The 17,596-nt window shown below is 39.8% G+C and overlaps 1 protein-coding gene across 1 annotated transcript in view; it reads right to left on the reverse strand.

The window, feature by feature from the left end:
• Positions 1–1,639: 1,639 nt before the first annotated feature.
• Apmap (adipocyte plasma membrane associated protein) overlaps positions 1,640–17,596 on the reverse strand; it is a 50,101-nt gene continuing 34,144 nt past the window's right edge. The window contains 7 exon segments of the mRNA XM_047539635.1: positions 1,640–2,795; positions 7,446–7,638; positions 9,057–9,191; positions 9,762–9,936; positions 11,185–11,301; positions 12,725–12,784; positions 12,787–12,816. Of these exon segments, the coding sequence (XP_047395591.1) occupies positions 2,586–2,795; positions 7,446–7,638; positions 9,057–9,191; positions 9,762–9,936; positions 11,185–11,301; positions 12,725–12,784; positions 12,787–12,816 (920 nt within the window). The 3' untranslated portion in view covers positions 1,640–2,585.

Genomic DNA, 17,596 nt, shown 5'->3' on the forward strand with positions numbered 1-17,596 from the left:
AAACCCAGTCTCAAAAGAAATACAAAAAACAAAAGCCAGTGTATATAAAAACTTTCACAACTGTACACTCCTGTGCAAGTATATGTTGATAATAAAAATCTTGAAAAGGGGTTGGGGATGCAGCTTAACAGTAGAGTGCTTGCTTAGCACTAGGCATGTATAAGGTCCTGGGTTTAAACCCAAGCACCATACATGCAAGACAAAAAAAAAATCTCAAAAGGAATTGAGATGAAAGTTAGTAACTAAATCCTGATAAGAGTCTTTGTGAGATAGATAATAGAAGCGCTCAATGAATCACCTGGTTGAATTTAAAAACATGTCAATAATTCACACGAGTAAATTCCTTTTATGTTTACCAGCAAAAGCATGTCACATATTTAAACCTAAAAAGAAGACTATCTTTTTCACTTTGTCATGCCAAATTAGATAGAACACAGGAAATGACACTTGGAGACAGAAAATCAACACCTGAGTCAAAATCAAGACTCCTTTGCTGAAAACTGTGAAAAACAATTTACCAGCTTCTTTGCACCTTTGAGAACTAAAAAATAAGCACAAAGCACTTATTTGTGCTTAAAAAATTCTCTGTTCTCAAACAACTGAGAAGTCAGCATACAGGTCCAGCACATTTAAATGTTTTTATGCCACAGTGACTAGGTATTACCTTATTATTCTTTCATACAAGATATGTGCCATCATTAGCTGTTAAAAAGTATTTAATAGCCAATATGGTGGCACACACCTGTAATCCCAAGTATTCAGAAGGGTGAGGCAGGAGGATCACAAGTTCAAGGCCAGCCTCAGCAACTTGAAAAGGCCCTGTCTCAAAATAAAATATAGGAAGAGCTGCAAGTATATATTGGTGGTAAAGCACATCCCTGGGTTTAGTCCCCAGTACCCCCAAAAAAGTAATTAATAATGACTACTAAATTTTCTTTCCTATAAAGTTAAATAAACAATATTAATGGTTGTTCATCTGATGAAACACAGATTGTATCAGCTGGACTGGAGCCAATCTTTGCCTCTAGTCTACTGTCACTTTATTCCACATAAAGCCAGTCCAGCGGAGGTGACACAACAGATTAACCAAGATTAACTCAAAAAACACTTGGCACTTCCCCTAACATAAGGGCTCTTTAAATTCTTTAAATTTTTGTATCATAACCTGTTTAAAATATTGTCTGTCAAGTTTTCCAAATGCTTCTAGAGATACAATCTCTTGTGCATTCTCACAAACACCAGGAAAGAAAGGAACAGGTGCCAGCCCTATGCTGTAAGCTGGAAAACAGGAGAGAAGTCTAATACTAATCTATCAAAAAGTGAATCAACAAGGTTGGGGTGTAGCTCAGTGGTTGAGTACCTGCCTAACATATGCAAAGCCCTGGGTTCCCTCCCCAGCATTGTGAAAAACGAAAGAAAAAGAATCAACACAAGGAGGGAGACAGTTAAAGAGGGCCAGTGCCATGAGAGGTCCCATGACTTCCCTTCTGAGCAAACTAGATAGGATGTTTGGCCCTAAAACAACTCTCATCAAGATGATCCTCAATATCAACACTTGATGGAATTAAATTTCAATCACTTCAAGTAAGTAGAGAAGATTCTCCCAGTCCATAGCATCAAAAAGTTAATCAACAGAAAAGCAGATTTCATATTATTTATATTATCAAAATTAAGACCAGTATATAGACTTGTCAAATTACATAGCAACTTGGGGCTTAGAACACTAGCACAAATATGACATCAACATGTGCACTATTCACATCTGTAGGTCTAGAGGTGAAGTAAAAAGGACATTCCTAAACACACCCCTGCAGTAGGTACTAAACCACTGGACTGTCCAAGTCCAGCAGCATAAGTATTCACAGAAAGAAACCCCAGGAAGTCTTCTTGCCACTGGAATCAGTCCACTTTTCCTACATGCTTACTCAAGGTCTTGAAAACTTCCAGCATGAAGGAAGGCCAGGCTTCAGCAGGTGGAAAGTGGGAGGATAGCCCCCCACTATGGAGGGAATGCTCAGGGAGCAAGGGCCCTTGTCCCACACAGCTCCTAAACTGTCTAAAGTCTTGGTTCACACAGTTCTTGCTGACTAGCCTCAGTATATTTCTACTATGTACCCCATCCTCCTATACCAACATCACCCCCACAAAAAAAAAAAAAAAACAAGAGTGAGGACACTGAGGCCAGCAGGACAGAGCCAACAGCAATAGCAAGATTCCTGGGCAGCTCATCTCCTGCTCTCTCCAACAAATCCTGAGACCTGTTAAAAGTGCACAAAGTTTCCCAAGTCCTGGAGAATTACTATACTCGGAAAGCACTTTTTTTTCTTTTGAGACATGACTTTACGTGAATTTATCTTCCCTGTGGCAGATATGTTATGCTTTCCTCTAAAGATGAAGTGAAGTCCAAGTCAGGGGTGCCCTTGAGAGCCTGCACGTTCTCAGGGTTGCAATAGCCATTCCTATCACACCTCTGAGGACTGACAAGTACATGGGGTCAGAACTATGTCCGTAGCTCCTCCTGGATCAGGTATGGTGGTTGAGTGTAATGACTCTTAGCACGCACGGTGGGGTAGTTGCTGGGCCGACTAAACAGACTGGAGGCTGAGTCTGCAGATGAAGGGGGACCTGAAGGAGCCCAGGTATAGATGCCCATCATGTTCATGTACCTCGCTGATGTAGGTGGCTACCAGCCCATTTGGATCATGCAGGCTTCTTCGGAAGGCGCCACTGTCACTGAGTTCTAAGACGAGGCTGTACCGTGGCACAAACTTCATCACCGTCTCCTGACTAAACAGCTGGAAGGGAAGCACAGTGCAAAGACAGCTTACCTTCTGACAACAAGATTGTCCCCTGCCAACTAAGAATGGTCAGGCTCCTCAGGGAAGTCCAACAGTGTAGAGGCAAGAGTAGCCATGCCCCCACCCCTTGCAGATCAGGCCAAGGAGGCCAAGCTAGCATGAGGACAGTGCAGATGAACATGCAGAAATACAAATCACACTCAAGGAAGTAAATGCACTGAAGCCAAGGCAAAGAATGACCTCACCCACCAGAACGCTGGGTCAAACCCGGCACAACTTAACCAGAATACACGTACACGAATCCTGATTAAAGTATGTCAGATGTGTAGGATGTAAATGATGGAAATTGAGAGCAATTCACATTCAAAAAATAGCTTGGGAATTAAGTAAGTTAAGTAAACAAGTCCACACACCACACACCTCTACAGCCAATTCTGCCACTTTCCTTGAAGTTCGGCATACAGAGCCTGGGGGGTACCACCTGGCACATTAGTACTGTTGAGGGCACTTCTGACATCTCTTGGGCACGCCGAGGCCAAGGGGCTTAGACTTGGACTCTGTGGGCAGCATGGGGCTGATGAAGAGTTTTAAGCAGGGAAATTATTGGGGAGATAGGATTTCTGACAGAACAGAAGGACCTCAGGTAGGAAATTACAACAAAGGATTCAGTTGCATAAGGCCAGTATATAGAAGTTAATATCAGATTTCTACATTTTAATTCAGGTGAAAATACCTAAACAATCGCAACTGTCCTGGGAATAATGTCTCCTAGTCACTGGAAATATTTAAAAGAAGACATTCAAGTCAATTTAGCTCTAGAAGGTTCAACAGCAATGGATCAAAGTTGCTTTCTTCCATAAGGGGCTTTCTACCACCAGTGGAATGCCTCCTCCCACTGTTTGGTCATGTATCTTTCCCTCTCTTCTCTTTCCATCTTATCCTAAAAGATTTTCCCTCTCTCATTTCAACTAGTTATTTGTTTTTTCAGAAACCTTGCCAATTTCCACCTCTATATCCAAACCTCAGTACTAAATCCCTGGCTGCCATACTCAACTCCAGCTGAGCCTCACAACAATGCTTCGACTTTGACAGACTCCCTGGCTCTGGAGACAGGACCTCACATTCAGTTGCTGAAGCCAAAAACCCAACCCTTACCCTTGATCCCTGTCCTTCTATGGTCTATAAGCCTTGTGTTTTAGTCAGCTTTTTCATGTCTATGACCAAAATGCCTGACAAGAACAACCCTGAAGAGTAAAAGTTTATTTAAAGTTCACAGTTTCAAAGGCCTTAGTTCACAGACAGACAACTCTACTGCTGTGGGTTCAAGGTGAGGCAGAACATCATGGCAGAAGGAAGCTGCTTCCCTGATGGGAGCCAGGAAGTAGGGAGCAAGAGAGAGGAAGGGAAAGGGGCCACAGGGAGGATGCACCCTTTCAGGACACATCCCCAGTGACCTAACTCCTCCAGCCAATGCCCCACCTGCCTACAGTCACCACCAGTTAGTCCATTCAAACTAGGATGGACTGATTGTTTCAGCTCTCACAATTCAATCATTTTGCCTCTGAATATCCCTGCATTAACAGGAGCTGTTGGCAGATACCTTACATACAAACCATAACACCTGGCCACCTCAGAGTCTTGCAATCCCTATGTGTATACCACCTCTCCCTGACTACTAGAACGGCCTGCACACCAGGACCCACCATGGCCAGTCAAGTCACAGTTGAAGTTTCCTTCCTAAGACATTCTCTGTCCTATGTCATTTCTCTGCATGAACAATTCAGTAAGGAAGTTCCTTGTGTGGCTGAGCAGGTAGATGTATTCAGAGGACAAGGAGATCACAGTGGCCTGGCACAAGTTGTCAGAGCACAAACAGGGTGAAGGGGTGTCCCTGCAGCCAAGTGTCCTAGCAAAAGATCTAAGACCCCACACAAAGTAAGAAAGAGTATTCACCAGGGACAGCTTGGTGCAGGGTATCAGAGACCTTGAAGGAAAAGGCAAGCTCCTGCAGGCAGTCAGAAAGAAGGGCTGGCCCAGTGTAGCAATCTAGAGTTGCAGCAAGGCCATATGAGAGGTAGACCATGGCTACAGAATGGTTACATTTGGATAAACTGATTAAACTGGTAAATATATGAAGGATAATGGTATTCAGACATTTCAGTGTTAAAGAGATATAAATAAAGGGAGAAAACTAGAATTAATCCTGTGGTGTTGGACTGAAAGTGGAGATACCTGCATGAACAGCTGTGCTCAACTTAAACAGTTGACAAATAAAAGTAGGTATGAGTACATATCTGCATTCCCTAGCTTTGTCCTTTGAGGGGCCCTGGAAACAGGGATATCCAAAACCAACAGGTACACTTACTACCCAGATCACCAGAAAGAACCACAGTTCCTTAGAGAAATGGCCAATTCTAGAGGCAGGGCAGGGAAAACACATGATCCTGAAACAATCTATATGACAGACAGCAAGGAAGTGGTCCAAGAATGAAAGGAATGTGTCCAAAGATACAGGAGCCACACTGAAGGGATTCTCACTGAACACAGATAGACAAAATGAACATCAAGATAAATAATGAGGGGCTGGGGTTGTGGTTCAGTGGTAAAGCACTTGTCTCACATGTGGGAGGCAATGGGTTCAATCCTCAGCACCACATAAAAATAAGTCAAAATAAAGGTAATGTGTCCATCCACAAAAATAAATTTTTTTAAAGATAAATAATGATAGTAACATCATAATCACCAATAAAATGGAAATCATGGATGGCACTGATACTCACAAGATACTTATTAATTATAAATGGGCAAAGAGTGACTTTATAGTAGAGAGACCTGGCATTCCCTGCCTCAATCAGGTGACCAAAACTGCCACCACTGCTAATGGGACAAAAGAAATCACACACCATGACTGCAGTACTTCCATGCTACACCCACCAGTGGCGCAGAACCTGAATTGAATCATAAGAGAACACTACACAAATCCACATGGAGGGACATTGTGCAACATAACTGACCTATAAGCTTCTAAAAAGTCAAAACAAAACAGGAGCTGCTCCAGACTGAAGGAGAATAAAGACACATGACAAGTAAAGGTCACGTTTGATCCTGGGTTGAATCATTTTGTAATCAAGGACATTGGGACAACTGGCAAAACCTGAATGGCCTGTGGGTTAGACAGTCATAAGGTATCCATGTGAGTTTCCTGGTTTGGTTGGTGGTAATGAAAGACAAAATCCTTACAGGAAAAACACTCCCAAGTATCTGAGAGCAAAGGGACATCAGGTCAGCAACTTACTTGCAAATGGTTCATGGAAAAAGTTCTTTGTCCCCTACCTACTCATTTGTTGTAACTTTAAGACTGTCTTAAAACTAATAAATAAAATGTTCTAGTTGGAGAAAAGAGACACAACCCTCATCCCCAAGAGAGAACGTATGACAATCTCATTCTGGCTGCAGGAACACTGACAGAAATTGAACAGCTCTAGTGGGTGAAAAATGAGTAAAAGGAGACATGAAGGGTAAGGGGGATATGGCTCAAATGACAGAACTATACTCAGCTAAGGGCACTGTGTACATAGTCTCATTAAATATTCTCAGCATCAAATGAAATGCTACTATTCTTTCCATTTTACAGATGGATCAACTGAGGCAGAAACTAAGTCCTCTGCCCAGGAACTCTCAGCTGACCAGTCTGGCCTTTTCTAAAACCCCTCTCCTAGCCAACTCTGCTATTCTGCCTCCTCCTAGGTCCAACAGGAATAAATCATGGCTGTAAAGCCAACAAGGCAAAGAAGAGAAACATTTTTGAACAGATCAAGATTTTCCACACAGTGACCTACTGAACTCGCATCACTGAAGGCCATGCACCAACCTGACCAAGAATGTGGGCACACACACATGGGCAAGTACAGTGGGTTCAATAACTTCTGCTTGTCACCTCCAGACCCTATGTTACAAATATTTGAAATCAATTTCAAATACCTATTCAACTTGCATTATACAAGCACCTGTCAGCAAGTTACACACCCACAGTGCAAATGTGCTGAGCTGTGATTCAGGGTATATCACAGAAGGGCACTGGGAAAACTATGGAATGATGCAAGTTGAAAGGCCATGTTGAAAGGGTTATGGCTGACCACTGGTGGGGATGGGTGATTTGTTTTAATGGGAAAGAGTTTGGTGTGTTAGAGGTCAAAGGGCAGAAACCCGTGGAGAAGACAGGAGAGAGTAGGTGGTATGGGATAGAGGTGAGTTTATATGTGTGGCCACAGGAAGAGGAGGAAGATGCACCTGGTAACTCTGTGGAGGGGAAAAAAAAAGGTTGGTGGGGTGTAGGGAAAAGTCATGGAGTTTAAAGAAGAGTGGAGAAAGTTAGACCAGTCACAGTAGAGAAGGAAGAATGAGACTGATAGGCAAGGTGGGGGCTCCAGAAAATCATGATGATGAGTGACAGAAGAAAACAGAAACAGAGAAACCAGAAGAGGGCAGGGAATCAAAGGTTCAAATGTTTAAATTTATATTTCAGGATGATGAATAAAGTGTGCTTTTAAGTAGTCACTATAAGCACCGAATATTATAAGCAGAACTAGAACAGACCACAATTAGATTAATTGTCTTTTCTTTTATAATTATAGTTTTGATAGTTACCTTAAGAATCATTCTTTTAATATAGGGTCTCTCAGATAAGAAATCCAACATGGAAAACCCAGGATTAGGGCGAATGGTTGCCATGGCAACCCAGTACCCCCCGGAACTGCTGGGTCGGATGTTGTCAGGAAATCCAGGCATGTTCTCCACAAACATATCAGCCCCTCCTTTCATCAAGCCAGATACATAGACCCTGAAAAAGTTACCCAAGCAGGCAGTGAGTAGTAGCCCCCCAATTTGAGAAACAAATTTTGCCAAGCACCAAGTGGTCTTGGTCCCAAACACCTTTATGGAAACTACTATAAATGTATCTATTATGCACAGATACATACTGTATAGTGGCCCAGAGGACATACTCAAGGGCTCCAGAACAGCATAAACAAAGAAGAGACAGGTGGTGTTGAGGGGACTAAGGCCCCACCTGGCAGGGAAATGGGAAACAGGCTGTGCAGTGGCATTAAATCAAGATATTCTCTCAGACTGCAACTCCCAAGAAGGATGAAAAATGGGAGGAAGGAAAAGCCCGTCCTTGAACTTTGTTTTTACCACCATTTATGTCCATATTATTGTTTTTGTTGTTGTTGATATTCATTAGAGTTGAATATAAGGGTGGAATCCATTGTTATACAGTCATACATGTACTCAAAATAATAAAATAATTTGGCCAATATCATTCTCCAGTACTTCCCTTTTATCTACTTTCCTCCCCCGGCCAGTCCCTTTTCTCTACTGATTTCCCTACAGTTTTCATGAGATCCCCAACTCCTGCCAAACTTTCTTTTTTCTTGTCTAGTTTCTACATATGAGAGAAAACTCTGACTTTCAGAGTTTGGTTTACTTTGCTTAACATAATGTTCTCAAGTTTCATCCCCTTTCCTGCAAATGACATAGTTTCATTCTTCACAGGTGAATAAAACTCTGTTGTGTATATGTACCACATTTTCTTTATCCATTCATTGACTAATGGACACCAAGTCTGGTTCCATAGTTTGGCTATTATGAATTCTGCTCCCCTAATTCCATAATTTCATTTTTCTTTATGGATGAATAAAACTCCAATGTGTATATATACCATATTTTCTTTAATCATTCATCCATTCACAGACACCTATGTTGGTTCCATAATTTGGCTACTATGAACTGTGTTGCTATAAACATGGGATAGGTATGCATGTATCACTATAGTATGCTAACTTTAATTCTTTAGGATAAATATTGAGGAGTGATATAACTGGGTCATATGGTGGTTCCATTCCTAGTTTTTTGAGGAACTTCCATACTGATTTTCACAGTGGCTGTACTAATTTACAATCCCGCCAACAATGTAAAAGTGTTCCTTTTTCTCCATATCCTCTCCAGCATTTATTATTATTTATATTCTTGACGACTACCATTTTGACTAGTATAAGATGAAATCTCAGCGCAGCTTTAAATTGGCATTCCTTCATTGCTAAAAATGTTCAACATTTTTTTCATATACTTTTACCATTATTACACAAAGGAGAGGGTGCCCTACTGCATTCAGAGTTCTGTCAACCACATTTCCATCCCATCCCTGGCCATGGTGAACTCTGGCAAACAACTGACAGTTCAGCTAGCACACACACACACCTTCGTATCCTTGCCATGGTTGTTTCTGCTACCAGGACAAAATCTTCCTCAGGAGAAAGCTGGACTCCATTAGGGAACCGTAACTGGTCCAAAAGAACTTTCACTTCCTTGGTCACGGTATCATACTCTAGCAGGCTGTGGAGATCAAAAATGGTGGGTCACACAGGTGAGAGTCCATGGCCTTCAGGGGCTTGGAGTTTTTCTCCCTATTCTGGGCCTCTGGGGCATGGGCTCTGTGTGAGGTGACTCAGTCTCACACTTAGAGTGACCAGGCCTTGGGGTCTTCTGCTTGGACCTTGTCCCAGGCTAGCCAGTGGGGGCCTTTCCTCAACCATAGCAGATCCACAGAGTCCTCTTCCAGAGAACCTCACACTCGATTCATTCACTGACCTAGGAGCACCAACACTCCAGTCATAGGGGTACCCTTCCTGAGGGGTAGCCGGAAATCCAGGTCTGTCTATGGTACTCTACCAGTCTGTCTAGAACCACCCCCTTAGATAGACTGGTCAGTTTCATTTTAGTTCCTCAAAGAGGAAATGATAGCATCCTGCTCCACCACCTGATTCCAGAAGCCATTAAGTTCCTTTCCGACAAGCAGAAATATTTTGCCCAGAAACACTCCCACGGTTCCTAGAAGTAATGAGTTCTGCTGAAGCCACCACAACTGGCTGATTAGCTGAGAGGAAGAGTGAAGCAAACACTCACCGACCATCATCAGTACCCTCCATGATCAGAAGCAGATAATCTCGTCTTTGCCATTTGCTGCTGGAATCTGTGAAATAAATCTTTCTGCCATCCCGAGTGATGGTCAGATCATTCACAAAGGACATTTTTTTTCCCTCAATGGGTGTTTCAGAAGAGAGAAGCAGTTTAACTTCACCTGAAGTTAGAAAAAAGAAAGAAAAAGATTTGCTTTTACTCTAAGATCTTTCTTCTCAATAATTTCAAATTAATAATCAGCCTAACTGGTGTCAAAGGAAAAAACAAAAATGAGCTTCTCCACTATCATATGTCAGAAGATCTGTTCTTTCTTATGTAAAAACAGTGTATTAATGCTAACACACAATAAGGAGGGGAGAGAAATAAAAAACTATCAAGTGTTATGTTAAAGACTTTAAAGTATTATTTTTGCTTGAGAAAAATATAAATGTTCCATTCATCAGCTTTTAAGTAAAGAAGTATATTCTTAAAAATAGCAAGGCTCAGTGGCATGTACCATAGTCCCAATTATTCAAGAGGTTGAGGCAGGAGCATAGCTTGAGTCACATTTGAAGACAGTCTGGGCAACACAGTAAGATCCCATCTCAGTAACGGTGTAGACCAGACTAGACTTAGACTAAAATATAATAAAATGATATAAAATAACAATGTAAAATAACATTACAAAATAAAATTAAGAAGTAAAATATAAAATAAAATAAAAATAATAGAACATTTATTGAGTATTAAGTTCTTTTCATATATAATCTGATTCAGATCTTGGCAGCAATACCACAAGACAGGTTTGACTATCATCCCTATCTTATTATGCATGAGGAAATTGAGCACAGAGAAGCCAGGTAATGCATACAGTTGCACAGTCATCAAATGGCAGAGCAAGGGCTACCCAGTGGCCAGTGTCCACAATCAGGCCCCCACAGACAGTCTTCTCCACAGCATGAACCTCCACCAAGAACATATGCACAGCAAATATTGTAACACTAGTAAAAGTGACAACATGACCAGTCAGGGGGTGGAAGAGGGGGGGAAGAGGAAAAGCTGGAGAAAGAAAAAAGAAAAAGGGGGTGGTAACAAGACAGAAAAAGTACAAGATACAGAAATACAAAGAAAAATAAAGACCTAAAGAGAGGAAGAAAAGGTCTAAAATCTCCAAATGTGTCCCCTGAGAATCTGTAGCTAAATACAAATAACAGAAGAAATCAGCATGGATCAAATGCCACCACACAGGAAGCTCTGTGCTAAACCTAGCTAACATTTGTAGGCAATGCTTTTGGTACCATTCAGTAAGTAAAAAAATATTAGAGTTTCTAGCAGACTATTCTTAACAAATTCTATTAAATCTACTTACACACACATTGTCTAAAAGACATGAAATCATCACAGAAGGAAACACATTATTGTCACGTACGTTTTTGAGGATTTACTTCAAATAGTCCCTTATATGCATCAGCCACAAAAAGAGTCCCATTGGGCCCTGCCCGGATGCCCAGAGGTCTCCCACAAGCAGGCTCATCATCTCGGGTTTCTAGGAAGACAAACAGACAGGAATTGGTGACTGCCCTCCTCAATGTCCAAGTATCTCATCCATTTCCCTAAATAGACACCATGATGGACAGAGCAAAAAGAGTCAAGGCATGAGAACTAGACCAATCCCTACAGTGCTCACTTCATGATGCTCAATGTAGGTGCTATTGCAGAGTACTAACTGAAGGTGCTCACTCCAGAGTACTCACTGCAAGTGCTACTGTAGATGTCCACAATAGAAGCTCACTATGGGCGGTGGTGTTTGTGGGTACTCACTGCAAGGTGTTTAATGTAGGTGCTTAGTGCAGGTACCTACTGTGACATGCTCACTGTGGGCTGCTTATTGCCAAAATGCAGGAGAAAAAGGGAGATTAAATAACCAAACAGAGTATGATCCATCATATAAAAAACTGAGTGGGTGTGAGTATCCATAAATAGAAAAATACCTGAAAAGTTACTCACTAAAATACCCATACAGTTACATCTGAGAAGACTAAGTAATTTTAGTTTTGTTTTTAATATGTCTATACTCTATCTATTTCATAATGAAAATGCATCATTTTATAAAAACATTCCAGCTATTAAAAATGGTAAATTAGGGGTATAGCTCAATGGTAGAGAATTTACCTGGCACAACAAAGCCCTGAGTTCAATCCCCAGGATCACAAAAAATTAAAAATAAAAATCCAGGCATGGTGGTGCACACCAGTAATCCCAGCAACTTAGCAGGAAGATCACAAGTTCAAGGCCAGCCTTAGCAGAATCTCAGCAAATTAGTGATACCCTGCCTCAAAATAAATAATTTAAAAAGGGGTAGGGATGTAGCTCAGTGGTAAAGCGGCCCTGGTTTCAATCCCCAGTATGAAATGAAATGACAATAAAAATAAAACAAAGTAAAAATAAAATAAAATAGAATAATACACAAATAACTAACATAAAATAACAAAATTAAATAAAATAAGCCTGTGGACTATCAATTTTTAGACAGTGAAGTCTTCTACTCTAGGGTTTCCAAAACCTGTAATGATTTAAGGGCATTTACTCTGAATGACATTGCTAAATTCTTGAGAAGCTAATGCAGGAATTATGCATAAGTGTTTTAGTCATGATAAAGCCACATGCTTTTCTACAGCAGCACTCCAATACCACCAATTAATCTCTGAAACTACCACAAAAGTGACCACAACAAGTGGAATGGTGAAGAGGTGTAGCCCCACAAAGTATTCAACAGGTTCCATGGCCACCATCCGGCTGGGTGACCACCAAGCCCTATGAGGTCCAGCCACCACCTGGCAAATGCAGATTCCACTCATGTTCTCTCTGCCAAATGGTCACAGCTTCTTGTTCTCCAAGGGTAAAGCTGGCATCTAGGGAAAAGCAGTTCCATAGGCGGCACCTTTTTGAATGACTTGTTGCCCACTTACTGCATGGGCCCGAGCCAAATCGGGCGATGGTCTCTATTTCACCACTTTCAATTTTTACACACGGCCATCTGCTGTGCCAGTAAACATCACATCTGTCAAAAACAAAAAGAAGAAGGAAAAAGGTTATTAAGATGTAGCCCAAGAATTATGACCACACCATCTTCTTCTACAGTGAAGATGGCTTGGTTATTTTTCATCTTGAGAAATGAATGGCAGTTCTGAGGATGAAGGAGAAGTGATGTTTGAGAATTAAAATTACACTGACAAAACTGCAGGGGCCTAGGGAACTAGCATGTGGGTCCAATCCTGACCATGAAGTTAGGGTATAATACAAAACAATCAGTGATAAAAACTGTGGGGCTGCTATTATCTAGTTCTGAAAGTCTAGACTGATACTCAGGATCCAGAGGAAGAGATATATGTTCACCTCAAGGCAATATCTGTTTCTGATGCTTATTACTTCCTAAAAATGAGAAAGAACTGCTCATTTGGGTAACACAGGTACAAAAATTAGACCAAGACAGAGAAGGTTAGCATATTCTTAAAGCAAGGATGATATACAAATTCATTAAACATTTCACAGTTTTTAAATGATACACATTTTTTAAAAAAAATTTTTGTAGTTGTAAATGGGCAGTATTCCTTTATTTTACTTTTTTTATTTTATGCAGTGCTAAGGATCGAACTCAGTGCCTCACATGTGCTAGGCAAGTGCTCTGCCACTGAGATACAGCCCAGACCCAAATGATAAACATTTAAACATGTAAACTCTTGGGCAACCACTATAAAAAGTTTAAATATATATATGATGCACTTAGAAAACTGAATCATAAAAATGTTCATTTTTTTTTTTTCAGTACTGGGGATTAAACCCAGGGTGCTCTACCACTGAGCCACATCTCTAGTCCTTTTTATTTTTTAATTTTGAGACAGGTTCTTGCTGAGTTACTGAGGCTGACCTTGAACTTGTGATCCTCCTGCCTCAAACTACCAAGTTACTGGGATCACAGGTGTGTGCTACCACACCCACTTTAAAAAAAGGCACATAGAGGTTAAAAGTATAGGGATGGAGAAAGTATGCCATGCTACCACTAACCAAAAGAAAACAGAAGTAGCTATGTTAATTTCAGGCAGAGCAGATTTCAGAGAAAGGAAGATTATCAGGGAAAAAGAGGGGCATTACATAACGATAATGTAAGACACAGCAATCCTTAATGTGGATATGCTTCACAACAGAGCATCAAAATACATGAGGTAAAACTGTTGTAACTGCAAGGTGAAATAGGATCTACTATGACACTTCAACCCCCTTCTTCTACCAGACAAGAACAGGATTCAGCAAGCAGGAAATTGGTAAGAACAAGGTTAACTCAACAGCACCATCGATTACTAGATTTAATTAATGTCTAATTGACTACTTCATCCACCAATGGTAGAATACACAGACTTTCCCTATTCACGAGTTTCCTATCTGTGAATTTGATCAACCATGGATCAAAAATATTTGATAAAAAAAAGTGTCTATGATGACATGAACAAACTTTTCTTGTTATTATTTCCTAAACAATATAACAACTACTTATATGATATTTACATTGTCTATAGGTATGATAGGTAATCTAGAGACAACTTAAAGTATATGCAGAATATGCACAGGTATTATGTAAATTCTATGTCATTTCATACAAGGGACTTGAACATCTGTAGATTTGGGTATCTGTCAAAGTCCTAGAACCAATTCCTGGCACATACCAAGGGCCAACCGTATACATTCTTCCCAAACTCATATGGAACACTCAACAACATATACCACTCTGGGTTATAAAATATACCTTAGCAAATTTAAAAGAATACATCACAATACCAGACCTCAGATTATACTACAGAGCTATAGTAACAAAACAGCATGGTTTTTGACACCAAAACAGACATGAAGATCAATGGCATAGAACAGAAGACACAGAAACAAACTCACATAAATACAGGTATGTCATACTAGACAAAGGTGCCATAAACTTACACTGGGAGAAAAGATAGTCTCTTCAACAAATGATGCTGGAAAAACTGGAAATCCATATGTAGTAAATGAAATTAAAACTCTATCTCTCATCCTGCACCAACTCAACTCAAAGAGATCAAGGACCTAGGCATTAGACAGAGACCCTGCACCTACTAGAGAAAAAGTAGGCCCAAATTTGGCCTTAAGAACCAAATTCCTCAACAAGACTCCTAAAGTTGCAAGAAATAAAATCAAGAATCAATAAATGGGATGGTATCAAACTAAAAAGCTTCTTCACAGCAAAGGAAACAACCAAGAACAAACAGAGAGTCGATGGAATGAGGAAGTCTTTGCCACCTGAATCTCAGATAGTGTGCTAATCTCCAGAATATATAAAGAACTCACACTGGGCACAGTGGCACATGCCTGTAATCCCAGTGGCTCAGGAGGCTGAGGCAGGAGGATTGTGAGTTCAAAGCCACCTTCAACAACTTAGAGAGTCCTAACGCACTCAGTGAGACCCTGTCCTCTAAATAAAATATAAAAAAGGGCTGGGGATGTGTTTCAGTGGTTAAGCACCCCTGAGTTCACAACAACAACAACAAAACAACTCAAAACATTCAACACCAAAAAATCAATAACCCAATCAGTAATGAGCAAAGGAACTGAAGAAATATGATCAGTTAACAAATATACAAAAAATTGTCACAACTCTAGCAATTATAGAAATTCAAATTAAAACTACACTGAGATTTCATCTCATTCCAGTCAGAATAGCATTATCCAGAATGCAAGCAAACAATAAGTTGGTAAGGATGTGGGGGAAAAGGTATACTGATAAATTGTTGGTGGGACTGCAAATTGGTACAATCACTCTGGAAAGCAATATGAAGATTCCTCAGAAAACTTGGTATGAAACCACCATTTGACCTGGCTATCCCATTCCTCGGTTTATACCCAAAGGACTTAAAATCAGCATAGTATAGTGACATGACCATATCAATGTTTATAGCAGCTCAATTCACAATAACTAAACTATGGAACCACTCTAGGTGCCCTTCAACATATGAATGGATAAAGAAAATGTTGTATATATACACAATGGAATATTACTGAGCCAAAAAGAAGAATAAAATTATGGCATATGCCAGTAAACAAATGGAACTGGAGACGATTGACATAAGCCAATCCCAAAAAACCAAAGCCTGAATGTTCTCTCTGATATGCAGATGCTAACACACAGTAAGGGAGTGGGGAATAAAAGTTCATTGGATTAGACAAAGAGGAATAAAGAGAAGAGTCGGGGGATGGGAAAGACAGTACAATAAATCAGCATAACTTTCTGATGTTCATATATTAAAATGAACAAGATCACTGTAACTCCATATCTCGTACAATCACAAGAACAGGAAATTATACTCCATGTATGTATAATTTGTCAAAATACATTCTACTGTCATGTATATCTAAAAAGAAAAAATAAAGAATAAAAAAAATTTAAAGAATAGAATTCATACAATAACCTGCTTTCGGACCACAATGAAATTAAACTAGAAATCAATAACAGAAAGACGGCAGGCCAGCGATGCAAGGTTGGTTCAACATACAGAAATCAATAAACACAATACATCACATCAACAGACTTAAAGACAAGAATCATATGATTATATCAATAGATACAGAAATATCATTTGACAAAATATAGCACCTCTTCATGTTTAAAACACTAGAAAAACTAGGGATAGTAGGAACATACCTCAACAATGCAAGCTAAGCCCAGGGTCAATATCCTTCTAGATGGAGAAAAATTAAAAGTATTCCCTCTAAAAAGTGGAACAAGACAGGGATGCCCTCTTTCACCACTTCTATTCAACATAGTCCTTGAAACTCAAGCCAGAGCAATCAGACAGAGGAAAAAATTAGAGGGATATGAATAGGAAAATAAGAATTCAAACTATCACTATTTGCTGACAACATGATTCTATATTTAAGAGATCTGAACCACCAGAAAACTTCTAGAATAAATAAATTCAGCAAAGTAGCAGGATATAAAATCAATACCCATAAATCAAATGCATTTCTATCCATAAGTGATGAATCCACTGCAAGAGAAATTAGAAAAACTACCCTACTCATGATAGCCTCAAAAAAAAAATACCTGGGAATCAATCTAACAAAAGAAATGAAGAACCTCTACAATGAAAACTACAGAACATTAAAGAAAGAAATTGAAGAAGATCTTAGAAGATAGAAAGACCTCCCATGGTCTTAGACAGGCAGAATTAATATTGTCAAAATGGCCATACTACCAAAAGCATTATACAGATTTAATGCAATTCCTATTAAAATCCCAATGACATTCTTCATGGAACTAGAAAAAGAAATCACGAAATTCATTTGGAAAAATAAGAGACCCAGAATAGCCAAAGCAATCCTCAGCAAGAAGAGTGAAACATCAGGTATCACAACACCAGACCTCAAATTATACTACAGATTAGTAGTAACAAAAACAGCATGGTATTGGCACTGAAATAGACATGTAGACCAATGGTTCAGAATAAAAGACAGAGAGACAAACCCACATAAATACAGTTATCTCATACCAAAGGTGCCAAAAGTATACATTGGAAGAAAGATAGTCTATTCAACAAATGGTGCTGGGAAAACTGGAAATTCATATGTAACAAAATAAAATTAAACCTCTGTCTCTCATCCTGCACAAAAATCAATCAAAAATCAAAGTAGATCAAAGACTTAGGCACTAGGACAGAGATCCTGCACCTAATAAAAGAAAAAGTAGGCCCAAATCTTCATCATGTTGGCTTAGGACCTGACTTCCTTAACAAGACTCCTAAAATGCAAAAAGTAAAATC

Source organism: Sciurus carolinensis, chromosome 2 (genome assembly GCF_902686445.1).
Source record: "Sciurus carolinensis chromosome 2, mSciCar1.2, whole genome shotgun sequence".
NCBI classification, from domain to species: Eukaryota; Metazoa; Chordata; class Mammalia; order Rodentia; family Sciuridae; genus Sciurus; species Sciurus carolinensis.